General features: G+C 48.4%; 1 protein-coding gene across 8 annotated transcripts in view; it reads right to left on the reverse strand.

Moving 5' to 3' along the window:
- The window catches only part of TANC1 (tetratricopeptide repeat, ankyrin repeat and coiled-coil containing 1), a 233235-nt gene that overhangs the window by 24378 nt on the left and 183324 nt on the right, over positions 1–25533 (reverse strand). For all 8 annotated transcript variants that reach the window (XM_067741822.1, XM_067741816.1, XM_067741817.1 and 5 more), the window contains 6 exons: positions 23874–24481; positions 19304–19412; positions 17914–18036; positions 9406–9642; positions 7399–7584; positions 4907–4985 (listed from right to left, as the gene is read on the reverse strand). In XM_067741822.1, the coding sequence (XP_067597923.1) occupies positions 4907–4985; positions 7399–7584; positions 9406–9642; positions 17914–18036; positions 19304–19412; positions 23874–24481 (1342 nt within the window). The remainder of the gene's footprint in view (positions 1–4906; positions 4986–7398; positions 7585–9405; positions 9643–17913; positions 18037–19303; positions 19413–23873; positions 24482–25533) is intronic.

Here is a 25533-nt window from a genome sequence, read left to right on the forward strand (position 1 = left end):
AGATCAGTGGCTAGTGGCTACCTGGCTGGACAGCACAGAAAGCAAGCATTTCCATCACCACGGAAAGTTCTACCGGACAACACGAGACCAGACACAGTGACCACACAGAGGTGAGCACAGGAGACCTGGAAAGTTCTGCCCTCCTGAAGCCCACAGTTTGGGGACGACAAGCTTGCATCAAATAAGCAACACCAACAATCGAATTTATCAGTGGTAAGTACTACGAAGGGAACTGCAAGGTGACCCCAAGGGGCCGGGGCTGGGAAGTCTTTGCTTACAAGACAGGCAAACTTGCTGAAACAGAAGGGCCTTTATGCCCCTGTAAAGAGCGTGAAGTTCTGCCCAGAGACAGACAACAGGCTCACAGACTTGACAGTGGCCTAGAGTTTGGAAGCACAGTTCCTCTGACAATTCACAACACCATGAGTCACCAGTTAAGCATTTCTGATCATTCCAGTTTGGGCAGATTCCCATCACACGCTGACAAGGAAACAGTAACTCGGTTAGGTCAAGACTTCGTGGGAGCCAGTACTTGCTTGTTATGGCTGTGGAATGCCTGAAACAGAGATAACGCAAGCATCTGATGGTTCAGGCTGCCTGGAAACCATGGGATCAAGGCTGTCCGACCAAGAGTGTGAACGTCACGAGCAGAGGGTCTCGGCTGCCTCGCGGGCAGAGCCGCTTGGTGGAGATGCACCCCAAGCCCACTGCGCTGTAGCTCCGAGCTTTCTCCTTACTCCCCCCCTCCGCCTGAGTGTCACACTCCTTGAACTGCGTGAGCCCGAGGAGAAGCGCTAAAGAGCTACAGGACTGATTTTGGAAGGGCTGGATCTAGACATCAAACAGACGTAAAAGGCAAATGGCTCCAGATGCTGGTGGAAAGGAAAACTTACATAAATTAGGCCCTCTGCTCTCCAAAACGAGTAGACATACAGGCATAACTCATTTAATTGCACTTTGCAGATACTGCCTTTGCTCACTTTGTGCCCCGGTGTCATGTTTTGGTAATTCTTGCAGTATTTAAAAATTTTTTATTATTATTATGTACTCGTTACGGTGATCTGTGATCAGTGATCTTTGATGTTATTATTGCAAAAAGATTACAACACACCGAAGGCTCAGATGATGGTGAGCATTTCTTTAGCAATAAAGTATTTTTAAATTAAGGTATATACATTTTTTAAAGACATAAAGCTATTACACACTTAATAGACTACAGTACAGTGTAAATGTAACTTACATGCGCTGGGAAACCAAAAAATTTGTGTGACTCACTTGTACTGTGCCATTCACTTTATTACAGCGGTCTGGAACCAAAGTCACCATATATCGCCAAGGCACATCTGTATTCTGCAACTTTTCTTAAAACTCTGAGTTTACTGCAATAAACCCCAAAGTAAACATTGTTCCCATTTTAGATGAATGTCTTAAAAATCTACTCTATACACTGTCTTGTCTCTTTATACCTAAGGCAGGAGCCACCCCCTTTCGGGACACTGTTTGCTGACTCCAGGTCATCAGCAGGGAGTTGCTCAGCGCACTGAAGACACACAACTGAACCTACTGCCATCACCTCCACGCGGATGGGCCTGGGTGGCAGAGGGCCTCCCGTGGGGCTGTGCCCCCTGTGCTCCCTCCTCCCCGGCTGTCCGCTGTCATTATCTCTCACTGATGAACTGCTGCTTCCAGTCGGCAACAGGCATGAAAACCCTACTTGTGCAACACACAGCAGCTCCCCCGGGATTGCAAAGGTCCCTCCCAGCAGAAAAGTGGAGGAGGACTTTGCACACTGATTTAGCGCTCCCACCTCCTGGACGTGGCTGGGAGAGGACAGATGGGCAGGTAGCTGTGCTCCAAACAGGGCGGCGTAGTACTGCATGGAAACCAACGGGCCCTTCAAAGATGGGCAGGTGAGCCAAGAACACACCCCGGAGACCCTCTCTGGGAGCCCCATCAGCTGGCTTTTTTTTTTTTTTTTTTGCGGTACGCGGGCCTCTCACTGTTGTGGCCTCTCCCATTGCGGAGCACAGGCTCCGGACGCGCAGGCTCAGCGGCCATGGCTCACGGGCCCAGCCACTCCGCGGCATGTGGGATCTTCCCGGACCGGGGCACGAACCCGTGTCCCTTGCATCGGCAGGCAGACTCTCAACCACTGCGCCACCAGGGAAGCCCGTCATCAGCTGGCATTTTAAAGCCAAGCTGTCCATAGCTAACCTACACTGAACAGACTTGTATGAACTCACACAGGGTCAAACAGAAATAAGGAACTGCATTATTCACACACAGCGTCTGGTTGTCCCGTCACCTGCCCACACCCCAGACACGATCACTCCTGGGATCCTACCCTCTCACTGTGGTTGGAGAAAGACAAGCTCCATCCTAGAGTGCCTTAGACACAAAGCACCACTGACCACACCCAGGAAAGAGGATCAAACAAACCAGGAAGCAAAACAATCGCTTTCACTCTGAGGGTCCCCAGCAATTAGGAAGAGTGCACAGAGCAGCTGCTGGGGACCCACCAGCTGGCGGCTTGGTGAGAACAGGATTATGAGCTGACCCATCCACTCAGGCTGTCATCAGCACCGGGGCCTTCTCTTCCAGAAGGCATTCGGGGTCAGGTGGTGTGGACCCTATGTGGCCAAATCCCAAACACAGACCTCACAATCTGAGCAATGCAGCAGACACTCGTGCAAAGCCCCGTTATTTGCAGATGTTTTCTCATCTAAAACCTCCTCCTCAAGATTTCAAAGTATTCCTCTGACAACCACAGACCTGGAAATCAGGAGCGTTTGTGGTAGCCGACATTGGTGGACATTTTTGAAGGAACACAGGAGAAAGGTATCAGATAGAAAAACGCGGAGCAGGCAAGATTGGTTTTACTGACATGCAGCCACAGAGCACTGCTGGGGCCTCGAAGCCTGAGAAATAGTGCTTAGCTTTCACTTGGTTTAAATTTTTTCAAAAGTCTCTCAAAGGCTTGCCTGAGTTAATTCACGCTTAATGCCTGCTGAGGGAAGATGTGACCTGCTTCTCAGGCTGCAAAGTGGTCTGAAGGTTATGCATGAGGCTTTGGAAGGGAGAGGCTGAACTCTTACTCATCCTTTCACTGAGGCTGATGGGTGTCTGTAGTTTCCCTTACGTGCTTCTTTAGCCTGCAACCTAGCAGATTCTCAGGGGGGAAGGGAGGGAGGTGGTTACTGAAATTCAGGACTCATCATCTCCAGACAAAACAGACTGCTCACACAGAGCCCTCAAATGAAGCCCTTCTCTGGACATTTTTTTCCAGAAAGAAAACTCAACTCTAATATTAAAGATTGGAGATTCTTATTTGAGCTAAATGAGGGCTGTCACTGTACTGCTACTAGCACTGACCCTCATCATCATCACCAGCTCCTCTCATTACTGGCACTGTAAGGCCGGCACTTTAGACAGCTTCTCACAGTGCTTCTCTATTTGTCCTGAAGCCACGAAACCACCTGGGTGCCCTGTTAGGAAAGGGTCGTCTTGGACTCACCCTAGACCTAATGAATCAGAATTTCTAGGCTCAACTGTCCCAGGGAATCTGATCATTGGGAACATTTGGCCAAGATTATCTCATCTCATTTAGTCTTCACTGCAATCCTATAAAAACTTATTTACCTCGTTTGACAAGGAGGCAAAGTTACCTGCCCGAAGTTGAATAACCAGGCAACGGAAGGCAGGGATTCGGACCTTCTGGCTAAGCACAAAGGAAGTCACGTGCTAACCTGCCCAGCTATCCTGCAACACAATAGGAAGTGGTAGAAGCTGTCCTTCTATCAAATTACAGAGCAGTCCCTACTGTGGTACAGAGAAATGGGTGGGGGAAAGACTCCAGAAGGAATTAAGGCCAGTATTTACATCCACACACGTGTACCCCAAGCATAATCCAATCCCGTTTGGGGGTCCTGTGCTCTCCCTGAACCCCGGGTCATGCCACCTCTCCTCCTGCCGGGACCTCCATGGCCCACATCAAGCAACTGTAAGCCCCACGTGTGTGTGTGATGGCAACCGTGGTCGGGGGGTGAGCACCTGTGATACCCACCAGGAAACTCTGAGGCTTTTCCTAATAAGTATGAGTGAGCTGATGGACTCTACACACCACCATTTGGCTTGTTAGGAAATAAGTGAGAAGCATTTGGAAACAAATCTCTGCAGGAGACACTGAAGTCATATACGCTATGTATACACACAGGACACAGCCCGGAAATGCATATTAAACACCTTGGTTACATCTATTAAACAACAACTGCTCACAAAGTCTTACATTTCTAATACCGATTCAGTCAAATGGAAAATTTCAAAGCAGTGTTATTTATATTGAGCTGACAAGTATCCAACTCAGATGTACTCGCCCCGGGCTTCCTTCCTCCACTACAGCTCAACACACACCCGCACGCCCTTGGAAACTGACTTGTTAGCTGGCATTCAGGATTTTAAGCAGCTCCACGAGGACTGAGTGCTACTCTCCTTCCAGGAGGCAGGCCAGAGCCTCCCTTGCTGAGCACCTTTGATTCATCTGAACATGGGGCTGGAAGTTCCCACTCTGCTCACTCTGCACAGGTCACAGGAAGACCAGGTCGGTTAGGACATGAGAAAACTCAGCAAAGCAGAAACCGCTACCTTATTTGGGTATTTCTAGCTGACATTCATCACATGCACAGAAACTGCTGGTAAATCCGAAATGATTCAAATTACACTTGCTTCTAGAAAAGTTTTACTAGCCATTTGGGAAGCTTTAAAAGCTCTTAACTTCAAATGCCTTGTGATAAAATAACAATAGGACTAGATGCATCCCAAGTCATTCTTAAGACAATTGGGCCAAAATGCAGGCTAAAACGTCAAGAAGCTACTTGGCCCCAACTACAAGCAGTGGAACCATAATTACCTGTTTCTCCCCACAGTGTGTCGGTGCCATTGATGTCTATTTCATGCTCCTTTTCCAGTCCCAGCAAGCACTGGACCACCTGTCAGAAGTGGCAAGGTGATTTAATGAGTTCTCAAAGCCACATGTGCTTATTGTAACCTATGTATCAAAGGAGAGAGTGTGTTGTTTTTTAACCATGATTATCTTATGCTGCACAAGGAGAGAAAACATGATGAAAACGGTTTTCCAGCATAATTCGTATGCTATTCACACTTTCCCTTTGAGAAGGAGAAGAAAAAAGACAGTGAATTTCGGCAACATTGTTCAGGATTACTAGGTACTCAGAATTCTAACGAATTCCAACATGACCCAAATATGCCAGCCTAATCAACAAAGGACAGGGGAGATCATACACAGTGCAGTTTCTGCATAAGTCGCCAGAAGACGGTGACTCCCTTTTTTCACAAGGAAGGAAAACAAGGTGATGTACATACCTTTTCAGTAAAATAAAATAGTGCTGTTCCAAATTTCTCTACTGACAACATTATTCTTTTCCCTCTGTCAAAGAGCAGGCTGGGTCATAGGTGTGGAGGCAGGGGTGCTGGCCCGCGGGGAAACAGAAGTGTCTGAGCCCCGAACCAGAGCCAATATCCACCCCACTCGTGTGGCAGCGACCTCGAGCTCGCCGAAGCCATTTTCCAGTCTCTCAATCCACTCCCAATAAGGGCCCTACATCCTAGTCCTGAAAACCTGTGAATGTTACCTTACATGGCAGGAGGGGATGTGCGGATGTGATGACGAATCTTGAAATGGGACGATTATCCTGAATTATCCAAGTGTATATTTGATATACACTTGATAAGAACACAGCTGTTTATAAGAGGGACAGGAGGAACCAGGGTCAGAGGAAGGAAGACATCAGGAGACAGGAGCCTCAGTTAGAGTGACACACTCTGAAGATAGAGGCAGGGTCACAAGCTAAGGAATAAAGGTGGCTTCTAGAAGCTGCAAAAAACAGAGAAACACTCTCCTCTGGAGCCTCCAGAAGGAACACTGGCTTCCTGACCCAACTTAATTTCAGCCTCTGACCTCCAGAACAGGTTGTTTTAAGACACTAAAGTCTGTGGACCCTTGTTACAACAGCATGAGGAAACTAATACACCCTTCAAGTGTTTTGGTGAACAAATCCTGTCCTTTTCCACGGAACAGTTACTGGATGTCCTGCAGTTGCTTTTCCACAGCTCCCCGCAGCCAGCTTTAAAACGAGCTGAGACCAAGGTCACGTCCACTGTGGCTTCCCTGTGCTCCCTAAGATGATTTTGCACATTCTGGACACACACAGATTTAGGGAACAGTTTAAAGAGGAAAAACACCTACATTCAAATAAGTGGACTTAACGTGCTCTCTCTGAATCTATGTATATGGGTATTTAAAAGTATTTATTCACATTTTTATTTTAAAGGAATTATAATAAACCCACCACATGGTAACAGTTAACACATTTTTATGAAATGAGTATTTTCTTCAAGCTAAAACATATAGAGGAGTTGACTGGCATCGTTTCACATTTTTGTAAATCTCTTTTATGTCTGTATTAAGAAAAGACAGCTGCGTTTTCTTATATGCTTCTGCATTCAACTTACTGCAATATATTGTGTTGGCTGGAGTAGTGTATGTGTATAGTTTCGATGTTTTAAATGCCAACAATAAGCTAGCAGTGTGTGCGTGTATCTGCTCTAGTGTTTTAAATGCTAAAAGTCAGCCAGCTGGCTTTGCAACCAAATTTACGTTTTAGTCATTGTGGAGAAGAATCTTACCAAACACTGGCAACTCTGTAACTGCTTGAAGATACGTAATACAGTGTGAGAAATACACGGAGAGAGAGGGTCAAATATTATTAAATTTACAGACACACAGGTCAGGAGATGCCAATGAATTCTTCAAATCGAGGAATACTGACACCTACCAGAAATGAAGTGCTCAATGTAACTACGGTATGAGGTTTTCCTTCAGTGCAGGAACCACGATGGTAAGCACTCTTTCATGCTACCAGAGCACTGAAGTTCTATTTTTAAAAATCCTTCAAATACTCAAGAACAAGTTTATAATTAGGATTCCATGTGATTATTGTTAAAAGATCACAAGGACAAAAGAATGAATCAAAGGGGAAAAAGGTAGACAGCAGAGCTAGAGGGTAAAAATAGAACAAGGAAGGAAGAGGGGAAGAAACAAGGAAGAGCAGAGAATGCACACCATGGAGGGGCTCCACGTGGGAGCAGCCAGCCCCTACCGGGCCAGCACCTGAGACTGTGGGCACTCCCCAGCGTTTTCACTCACAGGACAGGCTTGATAACAACAGAAGATCTTTACACGTGGTGAAACCCTCATTTTCTTTCATTCCTTTGGTGCATCACAAGCTAGCAACTCAGAAGAAGGTGGATGCAAAACACCAGACCCACTGGGCTACACGGGGCTCCCAGTTTCCCAGGAAGAGCCCTGGCAGCCCCACTCACCGAGCTGTGGCCCATGCTGGCGGCCGCTGTCAGAGCCTGCTGCAGGGCCTGGCTCTTCCTCAGCACGCCTGGCTGGGGTGGGCCCACGGACCACTCACAGGTCAGCAGGTAGCGGAGAATGTCGCCGTGGCCCCTCAGTGCGCTGTGGACCAGCGCGCACTGGCCTTTCTTATCCAAGTGGTCCACCTGGGCGGGGGGTGGGGGGGAGGAACAGGGGAAGGTCATGGTTTAGCATCACTTTGTCACAGTGCCCCACACACGCTCTGCACAAACCCCATCCCACTGCAGGTGTAAGGGGATAATGTCCCAGTACGTCTCTCTGGAGAGTCTCCATCTGAATTACTATGGTGTAATTAATGCACTATTCCAGGCCTCGAGTTCCCTCTGTACAACTAGTGATCACAAGACATCCTCCTCGCAAATGACTCAGCGCTCCAAGTTCTCTGGGAAGCAGGTATGAGGACAGACCAAAACCTATACTTCCCAACCTTGGTAACTTGGGCAGAGTATTCTAACTCTGCTGTGACAAGCTATGACTTGGGGAGTAGAGCAGTTCTTTGCTTACTGAGACAGGAAAGCCAGCGAAAGGAAGGGATCTGGAAAACCCAGCTCTGAACGAAGAAGAGCAGGAAGGGACCCCAAGCGGCATTTTACTGGGGAAGGCAGGTGACCCAGGACGTGTCAGCATGCTAAGTGTGGTCGCAAAGCCAGGAAGGCCGGCTAGCCACAAATGGGGAGTACCCAAGTGCTGCATACCCCCTAATGGTGCAAGAGGCAGCAGACAACACATCATTCCCTGTCTAAACCTGGAAATATCAGCCTGGAAGAGGATTCAGGGTCCAGCCTTGCTCACAAATTCTGAGGATGCTCTACAGCTCAACCCAGAGGCTTTTGCAAGAGCCACTACACAACCCATCCCCTCCTACAGAGCTTTCAGCTGGCCTCCGGACAAAGCCCAGCCACGATTTGGAAGTGGAAATGGAGGTGTGGTGATGAGCAGTAATGAACCCACCGGGAAGGCTTACCAGCAACATTTCCCTTCTTCCATGAGCTAAGGGTGACCTGTCCCAAATGCTTTATTTTTGAGAGAAAAAACCAAAAAGACTCCCATAGTTACTATAAGCCTAATATCTTGTCGTTGAACCTTAAAGATCCTAACTATAAAGAAGAAAGACACACATCAGTGATTTACTTCTATTGTTGTTCAAAAGTACCTTCTCCCTTCCCCAATGAAGTGCTTATAAACCTAAACAGAGTTTACTGGGAACTTGGCACTGTTCTCATTTAATCTCTTAACATTGATAGTCCTCGAGTAACCCCTTAACAATATAGTCACTCTGTATTGTTAACATACTGATTTACTTATGCTCACACAACAGCCCTGTGGTAGGTCCTGTTGTTATGCCCATTTTACGGATGAGAAGCCTGAGGCACACAGGCTCAACAACTTGCCCAACGTCCCAGCTGGCAGCTGGAGAAATGAGAATTTGGGGCCTTCTAGTGTTCCTGCAACCCTATGCTTAAGCACATGCCTTCCAAGACCCACAGAACTCATTTTATTGGTTTTTTTTTTTAAAAAAAAGACATGAAACGGAATAAGAAGAAAGGAGAAAAAAAATCAAACATTTATATGTTTTCAACCAATCCAGTGCTGTGTTAAATTCTGTGACAAGTTCCAGGACCACACTTGCAGGCTTTTGAAAGGATGGCCTTACTCAGGCTGCTGGCGGTCAGGAGCCTCCCCTTGGGCAGGATTAAGCAGAGTAAGAGCTTCGAACAAAACACACGGGCCCTCTCTTTCTCGGAGGTGACACACACACCCACATCAGGCTACATCACACACTGTCTGGAGCCTGTAGCTCCACCTTTTCTGTTTATGTGGTGATTTCTGTTCGCTGCAGCTTGACAAAGCAGAGACCAAAGGGAGCTTGGCCCAGAAAATGAGAATTCTACAAGCAATGGAAGACCCCTCCCACCTTCACCCCTGCCTCCCCCGCTGCTGCTTACCCTCGCCCCCTTCTTGGCCAGCAGACACACCAGCTTCGTGTGGCCGGCAGCGGCCGCGTAGCAGAGGGCAGTCATGCCGTTCTCTGACGTGCCGTCCAGGCAGGCGCCAAATTCCAGGAGCAGAGTGACCACCTCCTCGTGGCCGAGGTGAGACTGGACGCACAGGATCGGGGCGTTATTTAACACTTCGGTCCTGTAGTTCACGTTGGCCCCTCCCAAAATTAGGAGACGGCTCACCTGTGGGAGAAGGTCCCCCAACAAGATTAATTTCTCACGTAGATGTCAGTCACAACAACAGCTGTGGAGAAGGGTGGTATTCTTGATCCAGTGGTTCTCAAAAACTTGAGTGTGCACCAGTGTGACCTGCACATGCACTGAAAATGGACATTCTTGCCGGTGGGAATGTAAAATGGCACAGTTGCCACAGAAAACAGTATGGAGGTTTCTTAAGAGCCAGCAATCCCACTCTGGGTACAGATCCAAAGGAAATGAAATCAGGGTCTCGGTATCTGCACTGCTGTGTACGGAAGCACTGTTCACAATAGCCAAGAGATGCAGGTGAACTAGAAGGTCAACAGATGAATGGAAAAATGTGATATGTAAATACATACAGTGGAAAATCACTCAGCCTTTAAAAGGAAGGAAATCCTGTTACTTGCCACAGCACAGATGAACCTTGAGAACATGAGGCTAAGTGAACTGAGCCAGCCACAAAGAGACAAACACTATATGATTTCACTTATACGAGGGACATAAAGTAGTCAAATTCATAGAGACAGAAAGTACAATGGTGGCTGCCAGGGGCTGGAAAAGAGGGGAAATGAGAATTATTTAATAGGCATGGAGATTTAGTTTTATTCTAGAGACCTACTGTACAATAATGTGAAAATATTTAACACTACTGAATTCTGTCCTTAAAAATAGTTAAGATGGTACGTTTTATTTTATGTTTTTTTAATCACAGTTAAAAATTTAGAAATGCACATTCTCTGGAATCAGACCTCTGTATTCAGTAGGCCTGGGGTAGGGCCTGAGAATGTGCCTTTTTTTTTTTTTTTTTTTTTGCGGTACGCGGGCCTCTCACTGTTGTGGCCTCTCCCGTTGTGGAGCACAGGCTCCGGACGCGCAGGCTCAGCGGCCATGGCTCACGGGTCCAGCCGCTCCGCAGCATGTGGGATCTTCCTGGACCGGGGCACGAACCCGTGTCCCCTGCATCGGCAGGCGGACTCTCAACCACTGCGCCACCAGGGAAGCCCAAGAATGTGCCTTTTTAATGAATTCCCCCCAGGTGATACTGATGCTGTTGGTCTGGGGACCACCCTTTTTTTTTTTTTAATTAATTTATTTATTTTTGGCTGCATTGGGTCTTCATTGCTGGGAAGGGGCTTTCTCTAGTTGCGGGTGAGCGGGGGCTACTCTTCGTTGCGGTGTGCATGTTTCTCATTGCGGTAGCTTCTCTTGTTGTGGAACACAGGCTCAGTAGCTGTGGCTCACGGGCTTAGTTGCTCCACAGCATGTGGGATCTTCCCGGACCAGGGCACAAACCCGTGTCCCCTGCGTTGGCAGGCGGATTCCTAACCACTGCGCCACCAGCAAAGTCCCTGGGGACCACACTTTGAAAACCACTGTTTGATCCAAATGAAAACAGAAAATTCATTTTGGGGGGCAATGAAATAATCATCACAGGATTAAATAATTAACAGTGAGATAATAAAGCCAAAAGTGAAAGCAAATACTCTCTTTTCTTTACAAGGAATTGTACCTTCAAGAAAAAGCAGAACACGTGACAATGTTCACATGCTTGGGGCTGTCAGCAGCACAAGACTCACAGAAAATCAGCGGCTTTTTCTAATTACTACATCCACCACCCACTTAACTCCTTGGACCCAGATATCAAGGGAAGTTTGTTATTTGTAGGTTTTAAAATAAAATCACAGAATACCTTAGGCAAATTTTAGCTATACTAATATCTTCTTCAAATCTCCAGGTCATTGGAAAAATGACACTCCTTTAAACACCTATTAAGATGCCCACTGTGTTTCTTCTAACAGTTCCCTTCAATGGTCCCGGATCGACATCAATCACTCCCAACAGACCCTGGCCACTTCCGGGCTGCCCATTAGGTGTGAAAACCACACAGACTGGGTCTCTCATTTGACCGGAGACACATGGGATCATTAAAAGATACAGAAAGATGACAAAACACACAAAATTCAAGGTATTTCAATGATATGGTGTCCACAAGAGTAGCTGACAGAATACTTACAAAGTGATAGAAATTATTATTCTGGTGGTGACACCACACCTCAGAAGAGTGAGACAGCATACAGACAGGTTAGAACCCAAAGTGTCAAACCTGAAGCGGTCTGGGTTGCCACTGAAGCTTGAACCCCGGGTGACCCAGCCCTTCAGCTCCTTCTCTGACCTCGTCTCCCAGCACCCTTTCCCTCACTTCCCCGCACCGTGACCATGCTGGGTCTAAGGCTTGTCCTACAGCAATGGCAAGCAGGCCCTGGCCTCCTGGTCTTTCCCTCTTTCTCATATGGTTCCCTCTGCCAGGAATAAATACCCTTTCCATAGCTACAGATGACAAAGGATCACTTCCTATGGGTCCCTGCTTCAATGCCAGGACACCAGAGAGAAGTCCCCCCATCCTATACAGAATGCCCCCAGCCCTCCCCATGCACACGCCCCCCCCTCCCCAACACACACACACACACAGAGGCCGACCCCGTGCATGGCCATCTACTCTGCACACTCCACTTCCCGGCTCAGCCCATGGCACAAGATACTGGTTCTAAGACACAGAAGTTCACAGAGAAGAGAGGTAAACATAGCCCCTTTATGGGTGAGGATGGCCCACAAGTCAGTTCCTTCCTGCCATTAGGATCATCACTTACCTTTAAGGAAGGACCGCTTGCAGTTGGGGGGAGGGATAAATTAGGAGTTTGGGATTCACACATATACACTACCCTATATAAAATAATCAACAAGGTCCTACTGTATAGCACAGGGAACAACACAATATTTTGTAATAACCTAAAAGGGAGAAGAATCTAAAAAATTATTTATATATATAAAACTGAATCACTTTGCTGTACACCTGAAACTAACACAACATTGTAAATCAACTATACTTCAGTTAAAAAAAAAAAGGAAGGAAGGACAGCTTGTACCCAAGTGACCAACACCTGCCTCGTCATTCACCCAATCAGGGGGACCATCTTTCAACCCCATCTGGGTCAGCACCAACCCAGCCTCCTGCAACAAACCAGCACGTGAGGATGGAAGGGCAGAAAAAGCAGGGAGGAGAAATCCGGAGAGCTGTCCCTGTCCCAAGAGTGACATGCGACGCTCAACCCCGGGCAAACTCATCCCTGCCACGCTTGCTCTACCACCCTGTGCAGGTTTGCTCTTAAAAACAGCACAGACTCAAATAGGATTTGAAAGCATTTTAAAAGGGTAAGTTCTCAACCAAAGTTCCTTTCCTTTGTGGGTGCAACGCGGCGGGTATTTTTACCACTTACCCCCCAATCAGTCTGTGGATCTACCCCGAACCCACGTTTCTTAACCTCGCTGCACAATGAAATCACCTGGGAGCTTGCAAGTTTCCAAAGCCCCAGCCGCACCCTGGGAGATTCTGACTTGGCTAGGGCCCCGGGGCTCCTGAGTGGTTCCAGCTGGCAGCCATGGCTGTAAACATGTCAGGTGCAGAGCGCACCTGTGGAAGGAGCATGGGCTTGCTCGGCGGCAGGCACCCTTCCCGCTGTGGGATTTGCGTCACCCTGTCACTGCCCTCACCCTCAGTTTCCTCATCTGAAAGGTGGAGGTAAAAACAGTTTCACCTCCTCGGGTTGTTGTGAAGATTAAAAATGAACGTGCCAGACACACAAAGCACTTAGCACAGCCCTCAGCATCCTGTAAGTGCTAAATAAATATTACTTGCTATTGTTACAATCACCTTTGATGGAATCTTTAGAAGAGACAAGGGCCCTAGTCCCTGACCCCTGGAAGGCACAGGAGGGCGCTCTACCCCAGGAACCTGGAGACCTGGAGGGTCTGGCCTGCCTGGGCTGCTCACCAGCACAGAGCAGCAGGGAGACCTCATGCTTATTTGAGGGCAGATGTGGACCCATTAACGCTTCATGATGGGCAGCTCCCCTTCACGACCACCAACCTGCACACTCACAAGTTCTCAGGTGCTTACAGTAGAATCTCAGTTCTCACTTGACCATATAATAAATGCCAAGTATTCTCCCAAGAGCTTTAACATCTCAATGAGGTTTCCCATCACTCTATGATGCAGGTTCTTTTGTTACTTTCATTTTACACGTGAGAAAACTGAGGCTCAGCGCAGATAAGCCACAAATCAGCCCTGGGCACAATGCTAATTAGTATCACAGAGCAGTCCAGCAGCCGAAGCAGCAGCTCTGGCTAAGATTACTCCGCCTTCGAGGAAGGGGTTTTAAATGGTTCTTCCTGTACATTTTCTCCCAATCACATGGAAATCATCTGGTCATCACCACCACGAAGCTCTCCCCGGATAACACCTGGAAATGGCAATATTACCTCTATACTTCTGGATTTGATGAATACAAGAAAATAAAAAAGGGGCTAGGGGGGTAGGCAAAAATGATGTGCTCCTGAGGAACAGAAGAGGCACTGTCCAGCAAGGTCGTAAAGTGGGAAGCTCAGTTTTCTCATTAAGTATGTTGGAGGTTCTCATCAATACAACCGGTGTGAATGTGTGCTGCCTACTAGTTATGCAGAATATGACTGGATCCTCTGAGCCAGGGAAGTTGGGCCAAAGTCCATGCCTAGCTCCTGTCTCCTCCCCCGTGGCCCCAGCTCCAGCTCCAGCTGAGAGAAGAATCACAACCTTAATTCTCTTGAGCGCACAGCCTTCGGGAGCCTGTGGCTGGCAGCCGGTCCCATGCGACTACGTGAGCAAAACAACCAGCTGGACGGGAGCCTGAAGGCACTGGCGGCAAGCTCCCCAGTGGGCCAGCCAGGGCCCGGGCTGGCATAAGCCTGGCCGGGCAATGGGAGATCACATTGTTAGAAATCACAGGCATGCCACCAAAATTAAAATTCATCTACCAAGTAATCATCCGGGAGCAAGTCGCTGTAATTGACCAAAGTAGCAAACTGCAATTATTGCTCAAAATGACATCCCTTCCTGTAATGACATTTAATACTCTCTAAAAAAACTCCTTAATTGCATGCATAATTTTAAATTACCGTAATTTGTTCATGAGTCTGTGAACCCCCCCTTCTTTTCTTTTTCTTGAAAGATAAAAGAAACAGAAGGATAATGAATGCCTTAAAATTCGGTAACCAAGTTATACAATTTGGGGGATAGCGTAGAGGTAGGTGACACTGGAGTTCTATAAAACAAAGTAAAGATGAATAACTCTTAAAATTGCAAATATGTTAAAGAGGAAAGTTTATAATCCCAGGAGGGTCAAGCTCATTACATTATTACACTGTACCTTTTAATTTACTGCCTTAAAAACTCGTATTCAACAGAGTGTGATGTTCCCCATTTACTTTTCTCCACATTAAAATAACTTTTGGGCCTATAATTCATTCAAATGGTGACAACAGATTCTGCCATTTTAATTTTTCTTTCTTTCTTCCTTGCCATCATTACAGAATTTTATTAATTATGGAGAAGCCAAAAGATATAATTTTAACTGAAGTGAAAGATGAAACAGTGTTATTACAGTAAACTCAATTCCAATTTCTATAAAAAGTAAAACAGGGCTTCCCTGGTGGCGCAGTGGTTGAAAGTCCGCCTGCCGATGCAGGGGACACAGGTTCGTACCCCGGTCCGGGAAGATCCCACATGCCGCGGAGCGGCTGGGCCTGTGAGACATGGCCGCTAAGCCTGCGCGTCCGGAGACTGTGCTCAGCAACGGGAGAGGCCGCAACGGTGAGAGGCCCGCGTATCGCAAAAAAAAAAAAAGTAAAGCAAAAAACAAAAATTCTAAACACAATTCTTTCATCACGTGAAGTCTACGCTCGGCGTGTTCTCCACCTTTTGCAGAGTAACGCTACCTAAAAAGGAAGCGCTCACTTTGACCCCGAGCAACAGCTTAGAGCTCGTGCTCCTTAACTATAAAAGCGGCTTCCCTGTCCTCACCGCATGAAACTTGCACGTAGCTTCAGTCGGGACACAAGCCCTCAAGCCTAGAGGTCTGCAGAATGAGTAGAAATGTCCAAAGGAGCAGGGCTGAGCACAAGGTTCCCAGGAGCGGCTCCCTGGGGCTGCTCTACTCCCAGGCACCCCACCCAGGGGTGAGCCAGGCTGAAATCCAATGTGGCCTCTGCCCATCAAGCCTGGAACCCCAACAGTGCTGAGCCCACCTGCACTTTTCTATTTGCAAAAGACCTTGTCCGAACCCACCAGGGGGTGGTGGCCTTTCTCTAACCAACACCCAAGCTCTTCACTGGGCAGCAGGGCTGTGGGTGAGCTGCCCCAGGGTCAGAGCACCGCTAGGTCCTTCCTGACACCCAGGCTCCTCCCTTCTGTACACCAGCAGGCGGAGATGTAATGTCCACCACAGGGACTACAGTTAATAACACTGTATTATATATTTCAAAGTTGCTAAGAGAGCAGATCTTAAGTTTTCATCGCAAGAAAAAATTTATAACCATATGTGGTGATAGCTGTTAACTAGACCTTTTGTGGTAGTCATTTCACAATCCAAAGAAATAACACATCGCTAGGTTGCACATCTGAGATGTAATGTTATCTGTCAATTATATTTCAGTTGGAGAAAAAAAAAGCGAAAGAAAATAAATACAGCCTGCCCTCTGTATCAGTAGGTTCTGCATCTGTGGACTCAACCAACAGCAGATTGAAAATATTCAAAAACCAAAATTTCCACAAAGCTCCAAAAAGCGAAACTTGCATTTTCTGTGTGCCAGCAGCTACTTACATAGCCTTTACATTGTGTTAGGTATTATAAGTGCTCTAGAGATGATGTAAAGTATACTGGAGGGGGGGGGGGGGAAATGGGACTTTCCCAGCAGTCCAGTGGTTAACACTCTGCGCTTCCACCGCAGGGGGCACGGGTTCAATCTCTGGTCTAGTAACTAAGATCCCACATGTCGCAAGGCGTGGCCAAAAAAAATAAAGTATACGGGAGGATGTGCGCAGGTCATATTCAAATACTGCACCATTTTATATATGGGACTGGAGCATCCTTGGATTTTGGTATCTGTGGGAGGTCCTGGAACTGATCCGAGGGACCACTATACACCAGGAAGGCAAGGAAGGGAGAAGAGGGAGGAGAGTTCACATCACCAGACACAGGAAATGCTCTGTAAGGCCCTGATCCCCAGACACACACCCACGGTGTAGGTGCTGAGGGTGGGACGTACTGACAGCAGGGGAGGAGAGGCACAGAAGTCCCCCGAGAGTGGCCCCCAAGTGTCCTCCACGGCACCATCTCTGGGGCACGTGGCCCCCTCCCCAGGTGGATTTGATGAACCAAAGTGAGGAGAAGTAGAAGACAGATTCCTGGAAAGTTCCAGGGCTTCCCTTGACCACACTGCGACCATGTCACGGCACCTTTGTGCTACTAAGGAGAGAACAGGTATGACTGTTCTCATGGAGGTGACTGAAGGGGAGAATATGACTCCTTGGGAAACGATGTCAGAGCTTTTGAAGGCAGCCGGACACGTCAGGGCCTGGGGCTGAAAGGCCTGGAGTCTAGCAGGTGTGTCAAACAGGTGAGAAATCTAAAATGTGAAGACACTTACGATCGCATCTTACTTTGCTCTGGGAAAGATGGTGGTAAAGTGATATGAGACAGTAATTTCCACGTTCTGTGGGAGTTAACTCCTCTTTGTTGCCTTAACAGATACTCGGCCTCTGTGTGCTGCAGATTCTTAGGCTGCACTAAATGAGGAGGGAAAATCTATCCTAAAAACCTCAGCAGAACGTCGTGACATGATAGCCACTGACCAAGAGTGAGGAAGCTCGTGGTTCAGCAGCGGGCAGACCCTGCTACGCTTTCCGTGGTCATCAATACACTTGTGCACAAAACCTTTAGTAACAGTTTCCCTCTGTGTGCCCACCACTTCGTGTTACTCATCAGTGCTTAATTTCCTACGAACCATAAAGAGATAGTCCAGATTTGAAACCAGGATGCCCTAAAAGTCCATTTTCCCTGGATATCTGACCAGGGTTTCCTCTGACCTTTGGTTTCCTTTGTGAATTGCTTCCCTTATCTCATCCACTCTGAAACAGTCACCACATGCTCACGTAGCAGCCCCTGACCACCCACCTCTTCCTGCCCCAGTGAAAGCTAAACTTGTAGAGGAGAACTGGCAATAGAGCATTCGGGTCTGTGTGCTTCCCATCGGGAAACAGCATCTTTAGTAGTAGCGTCCCAGCCTTCTCTGGCCACCAGCCAGTGTTGGGGAGAGCAGGACTGTTGGAGCAACAGCGGCCAGGGGGGCAGGGGACTCTGGCCCTCCCGGCAGAGGGTCACTTACCTTCACATTGGGAGTGTAGAGATTCCTGAGGGAGGCCAGGGCGGCAGACAGCCCCTCGGTGCTGTACCCAATCCACAGGGCTTGCAGATGGCTTGAAGAGATTCCAGTCTTCTTACTGAGGCCCTGGAAGCAACAGCGACCAATCAGCTTCAAGGTCTCCTTTCCCACCTGCAGTGTGGGTCTGAAAGCGGGTGTGCCCGGGAGGGCGCAGGTCCCTGCTGAACGCGGGGCAAAAGCTGTGCACACAGAAAAGGCCTGAACCTGTGAGCCTTCCCGCCCTAAAGCCAAGGGTTGAGGAACTAGCCTACATCGACTGTACGCCTGGGGAAAGGGCGGGGGCAGATGAGGAGAAAGTTTCTCTTGACAGAGGTTCTCCAATCAATTAAAGGAAGAATAAATGTTAGAATATCGCCATCTGGAACCCCTAATGAAGGAAGAGACCAATCGTGGCCAATGGCATCACACCAAGCACACATGCTACGCATCCTGACACAAGAAACCTTATACAGACTTACAGAGCATTTTAACTATAACAGGCAGACCTCGAAGATACTGTGGGTCTGGTTCCAGACCACAGCAATAAACCGAGTCATGCAATTTCTTTGGTTTCCTGGTGCACATGCAAGTTATGTTTACACTATACTGTAGTCTATTCAGTGTACAACAGCATTGCCCAAAACAATGTGCATGCCTTAATTTAAAAATACTTTATTGCTAAAAAAACGCTAACCATCATCTGAGACTTCGGTAAGTCATCGTAGTAACATCAAAGATCACATATCATCACCACAAGTGATAATGAGAAAGTTTGAAATATTGCAAGAATTTCCAAAATGTGACACAGAGACATGAAGGAAGCAAATGCTTTTGGAAAAATGGTCCTGAAAGTCTAGCTCAACGCAGGGTTGCCACAGACCTTCAATTTGTAAAAAAAAAAAAAAAAAATTTTGCAAAGCACAATAAAGCAAAGTGCAATAAAACAAGGTTTCCCTGTATAAAGTAATTGTGACACCCGGTGGGGCAGAGGGGGTGGGGATCAAACCTGAACCTGATTAAGCCGCTCGATATAAATACCAAATGATAAAAAAATCCAGAGGAAAGAGGAACACGTTAACGTAGGCCACAAGAAATAAGGACACAATCAGAAAATCCAGGTGGTCTGCAACTACACAGGTCACGAAATCTGGTTCAACAACTAAATAACAAGGAAACAAAGGGAATGAATGAAGTGGAAGCTTTAAGTGAAAAGAAAAGATTTAGACAGGGAAAAAGTAAAATGTAATCATAGCGGTAGATACACACTTGAGCGAGAACAATTACTTTTAGGGAGGAGGCTGTGCTGGGAGTGAGGCTCATGGAGGGCTACTCCCTGCAGTGGTGTGGGTCTCACCTTGAAAATGTGTGCCTTCAGGATGTGATGGCCGAGCTCCATGGTCTGCTGGCGGTTCAGCTTGCCCTCCTGTCTCGAGAACATGAATGCCAGGAGAGCATGCCCGTTCCTAGGACGAGAAACACACAGGTTGGTAACCAAAGACCCGAGTCCATCTCTCTGCAGGCCCTCGGGGCGAACATCGCCCCTCGACCCCTGAACTGTTCTCCTGGTGCTTCAGCATCACCAAACAAAACGGGTGCAAAGCTGCTTCTTCACAGAAGATGGTCAATGCTGTTTATTCCTCGAGTCACTTTAAGGGCTTTCTCAGGCTTCCTCTATCTCTGTGGAGTGACTCAGAGAGAAGCCTCTGGACAGGGCAGGTCTTTGAAGATGGAACCACCCGCCCCCTATTCATCCTCCATCACTCTCTCATCAGTCTATTTGTTGATTTAGGTCTGTCACAAAAACGTAAACTCCACGTGACTAAGGGTCTTGTCTAAGTCACAGCTATAGCCACAAAACCTAGCAAATGCCCAAGACTCAGTAAGAACGCAAATACACATTTCTTGGATGGATGGACGGACGGACGGACGAAGGACAGATGCGCAAGTGGACAAATGGAGCAGAACCGTCACTGGACCTGACGTTCAGGCCTCCCCTCAGTACAATCACCACTGGGGACAGACCTGGGCCAAAGGACAAGGCCTTACAATGGAAGGGAAAGAAAAACCAGGCCATGTACAGCAACAGCTCATGATCAGAAACACCTAGAATTCTAGGCTTGAATGGAACACAGATCCTTCCTTGTAGGGGTAAAAAAGCTAAGCTGTATGAGTAGGTTTGCTGCGTCTGGGCACAGGGTAGACATTCAACTGACACCACCAATTAATCCCCCAACTAACCCTCTCATGAAGGAGCCATCCCACCCATTTTCCCCCTCTACATCCGTAGGACTCATTCTGTCTCCTGTGGACTCCATGCCTTTGTCTGAGCCAATCTGTTTGGAAAAGATGCTAAGGGCTGCTTATTCCAAGGTCACAGCAGTGACCTCTGTGCAGGGTGAATTATTTTCATTTCTATTAACCTGACAAACTTTGCAGTGCTGCTTTGCTGAGGAAAAGCAGCTAGTTGTGGAGGAAAAGATAAACTGTGAAAAAGAAAAGCATTCTTCTAAATGTGTTTTCTAGTAGTCGCTGATCTAGAGGATTAAAAGCATTCATCATTTAAATCATATTTATCTATCCAGATGCTTGCCTGTTTCTCATATCACGTATAAATCATGTTACAGACGAGGAAATCAGGGCAGGTGGAAACCACGAGATTGCTTTTTATCCTGCAGGGGAAGGCATGACATTTAAGACCACACTGCCACTGAGTGTCCTGCCTCGCGTCCTGTCAGGGTCTAGAGCACATACCCTGTGCTCCCTCACATACACTACCTCCCAGACCTCAGGCTTCGGTTTCCCCTCTCAGATGAGAGCCTCCCTTGCTCCCGTGGAAAACACTCTCTGCCACCTCCCAGCGCTCCATGCCCCACCTGGTCCCTATCCATGGGCTAGTCCCACATCACTCTAGTCAGGGCCACTCTCCCACCCACGGGCTCAGCTATCCTCAGTCTCCCAGTCTGCCGGCTCTGTGGCCATGCCATCTGCGTCCAACACAAGGACATGCCAAGTACTGTGGCTGGCTGGCCCTTGCGGGTGACGATCACGCAGCCCTCAGTGGCTGGGCCAAAGGTGTCCAGTGCTCTGAGCTAAGCACATGGCTTCCCACCTCCCCGAGGAGACAATTCACCATGCAGTCACTGGGCACCTGCACTCCTCTACATCCCATCTACCTTGACGTCCTTCCTTCCTGGCCCTGGGATCATGTGCCCCCTTCTAAGTCTACCTGCACTTACGAGTCTGTTCATTTTCTGAAGCTTATACGTATCAAGTTTTTACTACGTGCCAGATGCAGAAAGTTAACTAAATTATTTCATTAACTTGCTCGGCCCTGTGAATCACTGTGTCTTACGATCCCCAATTTGTTTGCATGGGGAAACAGAGGCCTGGACAGGTAAATGATGTGCCCACGATCAAACAGGTGGTAACGACTGTGCAGAATTCGACCACAGTCTATGCAACGTGAGTGCCTTCTATGCTCTTCGTCAGCGTAACCCGATTTCTCATTCATTCATTTGTGCGTTAACATCCCCCTATAACCAGCATCATGGCTTAATGATGGGGATCCCACGGGGAACAACGCGAGGTCCTTGCCCTGAGGAGGTCTCAGCAACTGGACTGGAGACACGTAAACAAGACAAAATCCAGCTGGAACGGCACTGTGAACGGACTCAACGGGAGCACAGAGGAGGCTAGCTGACCCCGTTCCCTTGTGTTTCCAGTTGCTCCCTCTTCACTGATTGTGTTTCCCTATGCTGTCTCAATGATGCTTCCAACAACGTCCCAATCCCCTGCGTGGTTAAAAACATAAACCAATACCCTTCCCCACCCTCAAACTACCCGAAACCTCTCAACCTGTCCACTTCCCATGCCAGGACGTTGGCTCTCTCCTCTTTCACGCCTCACAACCCAATGGAAGGAATCTCCTAAGGATCTAGGACCCTCCTCCCACAATGAAAAGCCAATGGCTTCCCCTTCATCCTCACCTTCCTTCACTTCTTGGCAGCATATACCCCCCTCACCTCCTTCCGTGCAATCCGTCTCCTTGTCCCAGAAGTCCAGAGCTCCCTGTCCTCTCACTGCACTTCCTCACTACATCCCACCATTGTCTCTCCATCAATGATGCCAGATCTTCAACGCCAACCTCTCCTCCAACCGTTTAGACCCCACCTGCCTCAGAACCTCACCACCAACCCCATAAACTCAAACTGCTAAAATCCAAAGCCGCCCATGCCTTTCTTACCCACTCTAAGAGCAACGCCATTCCTAGTTTCTGAAGCTTAACGCCTCAGTGTGACCTACATACGGCACCTCCTTCTGCTCGACTATGCCCACAGGCCAAGCCAGGCCTGTCTATCTCATGTCAGCAAGGCTGGCCTCCACCTCACTATCCTCCTAGAAAATGAGCTGATTTGACTAAACGTGTCACAGCACACATTTCACCTAGTTATTACGGTCTGGCCAAATAACCTGGAACTTACAGTTTATAGCCCCAAAGCAGGTTCAAAGGACAATAAACTCTTAGCCCAGTACTGCCTAAGAAAACACCTTATCCACAACATGAAAAGAGCTGCTAGACCTAGTGTGTCAATGTTAAGTCAACAGTCATGGAAGGAAGGGAGTGTGCGGCCCACAAGTGCATATTCATTTCATCTCTGGCCCCAGCATCTGACGCAAGGTCCAGTCCAGCCCAAAGCAGACGGTTTAGCAGCTTGTCAGACCTCTTACACGAGGCTGAGAGCAATTCTGACTTACAGAGGGCAGAAGCCATTCAAGACAGAAATGATGGACTTCCCTGGTGACACAGTGGTTAAGAATCCACCTGCCAATGCAGGGAACGTAGGTTCGAGCCCTGGTCTGGGAAGATCCCACACGCCGTGGAGCAACTAAGTCCGTGCGCCACAACTACTGAGCCTGCGCTCTAGAGCCTGCAAGCCACAACTACTGAGCCCACGTGCCACAACTACTGAAGCCCACGCACCTAGAGCCCGTGCTCCCCAACAAGAGAAGCCGCCGCAATGAGAAGCCCACACACGGCAACGAAGAGTAGCCCATGCTCAGCAATGAAGACCCAACGCAGCCAAAAAAAAAAAAAAAAAAGACAGCAATGATGTCGGCCAAGGCCAGGGCCAGGGAGAGGTGGTGGACATGAACACACCCTTACTGAGAGCGTTCGCACCTTGAAGCACCCAGTCCTTCACCCTGACTGGCACCATATGCCACAGGGCAGGCAGGCTTCCCACCCGTCTCCTCCCCTGGGCGGTGAGGAGACCTGCATCCTGGCCCAGACCTGCTACAAAGCCTCAGTGGAACCTCTGACTCCCCGGATGCAGGTGCCCCATCGCCATCTTGTAAGTGGGGCATCTGAGCTCTGAACCTGAATCCTCCCGACCCCAAATCCCAGTCTGTTACATAGTGCAGAACACAAATGCAAAACGAGGAGGCCAGACGTGATGGCTGTGCTGCCCTCTGGGCCCACAGACACATCAGATCTCTGGGACAAGATGCCACAAGCTCAAGGGGTGGGGGAGTGGCAGCGCCGAGGATGCGAGACAGTCCACAGACCCTCTGGTGAAGAAACTGAGCCGTGAACAGGCTCGAAGGAAGCCCGCTGTTCCCTGCAGCTAATGCCACACTCTCCCACGGGTGACCCATGTGCAAGGGGGCAGGGATCTAGAAGAGAATCACCAGAGAAATATGGCCCGGGCACTGCCGAGCTTCTCTTTCGTCCAAATGTACTGAGGAGTCCTAAAATTCCAGCAATCAAAGGAAGGAAGCTTTTGTTGTAGCAGCAGAGAGAATTTTCCATCACCCTTCCTGAATTATTCATGCTGTACTGTCTTTCTGTTAAAGAGCACAACTAGTGTTTGGAATCCCTTCCCCAGTCACACATCAGACTCCCTGCACAGAGCTGCCCGTCGTACCTGGGTTCACACAGGAAGGCCGTGTTTTCACCATCTGCTCTCCACACGAGCCACTCCCTGAAGGACGGGTGGCAGAACATGCGGGTTTTGTCTCGCCTCTTAATGAGGAAGCAGGAGAGGGCATCCATCCTCTGCTGAAAGTCCTCCCAGCCCTGCTCCCCTTGGATGTGGCCGGCATTAATCGCCTGGAAGATCTGCTCGTCGGTCATGGGGTGGAGGGACGCGAGGGCCACGTTTAAAATGGGCAGCGCTCTCTCAAAGGCGGACTGGGTCATGAACTTCATGTTGCACTGCAGCAGGTAGAGCTCAGACAGCGACACGGGCACCACCTTGTAGCTGGCGCTCTTGATGACCAGGTGTCCCCTCTGGAAGAGGTCCAAGGTGAGTTTGAGGTACAGGTAGGAGCCGAGGCTCCGCAGCACCAGGTGGCTGCTCACTTTCCCGATGAGGGCGGCGTCGGCCTTGCTGTTCAGAGAGATGTTGCTGAGGATGTCCTGGCTGCTGTGGACCCTGTGCTGGACGTAGGCGTGCAGGTCGCTGTGGATGTCCTTGTTGTCTGGGAAGTCATCTAAGGACAGCTTGACGAATGGCAGCTTGCTCACGATTTCCTGCAAAAGAATGAGACGCCCAGTGCCACTCCACAGAGCTTTCTTTTTCACGTCAGCTGCATTTCAAACCAGATCCACTGGTTTCCTTTCAAGGAGGATTTTCACGGATTACAGGGACTCATTGTTTTGTATTAAAACATGTAATAGGATAAACTGAAGATAAAAGGCTTATGTGAAAGAAATTCCTGATGCGAGATCAAATCAGAAAAGGCTTTCCTGAGGTCCTCATCCGAGGACGCAGAGCCAAGAGAGATGGAAGAGCCTCAAGCAGATGGCGGCAGCCTGGCTGCACCAGCAAAGGGGCAGTGAGACCCCCAGGTGACTTGATACCCGTAATCTTTACACTGTGCAACTGCTTATAATAACAAGGACAGACACAAACCAACGCCGTACGTCTAAGACCGTGGCCAGACGAGAGGCATCCTTCACTGTGCATTAGATACTGGGGCTGCATAACCCAACTGGGACATCTGAAGCTGCCCCCAGGCTGGGCTCCAGTGACAGCCTGCCGTAACCAAGCTGCTGGACATTCGTAGAGCCCACTGTCATTTTGGTTTTCTGTAGTTGCTGTTTTTTGGTAAACTTAAATTGAAGTGCGATACACAGAGGTGCACAAATCCTAACTGCACAGCGTCAGTCACTTCCACAAAGTCAAATATACCTGTGGGACCAGCAGGTAGACAAAGAACATTGCCAGCTCCCAGAAGCCCCGTGTCCCTTTGCCATCCCACAGATAAGCATTGTCCTGACACCTAACAGCAGAGATGAGGTTTTTTTTTTTTAAATCCCTCTATCATTTGTGAAGTAGCTAAGTACATGTCCTCATTGAATGTGACAGTCGTAGGAGACAGGCTGAGGACAATTACCGCACCCCCCCCCCCATTTTACACAGATGCTAACGGAGCCTCTGAAAACTTACACAGCTCGCATGTAAAACACAGGACTCCTGCTTCTGTGCTGCTGACTGCCAGATTCTGCTCGCTGTGTGAAAAATGACTGAAAAGTGTATGGATCAAACGTCCATAAAAACAAACACCAAGTTCGAATGAGGT

The sequence above is a fragment of the Pseudorca crassidens genome, chromosome 6 (genome assembly GCF_039906515.1).
Source record: "Pseudorca crassidens isolate mPseCra1 chromosome 6, mPseCra1.hap1, whole genome shotgun sequence".
NCBI lineage: Eukaryota > Metazoa > Chordata > Mammalia > Artiodactyla > Delphinidae > Pseudorca > Pseudorca crassidens.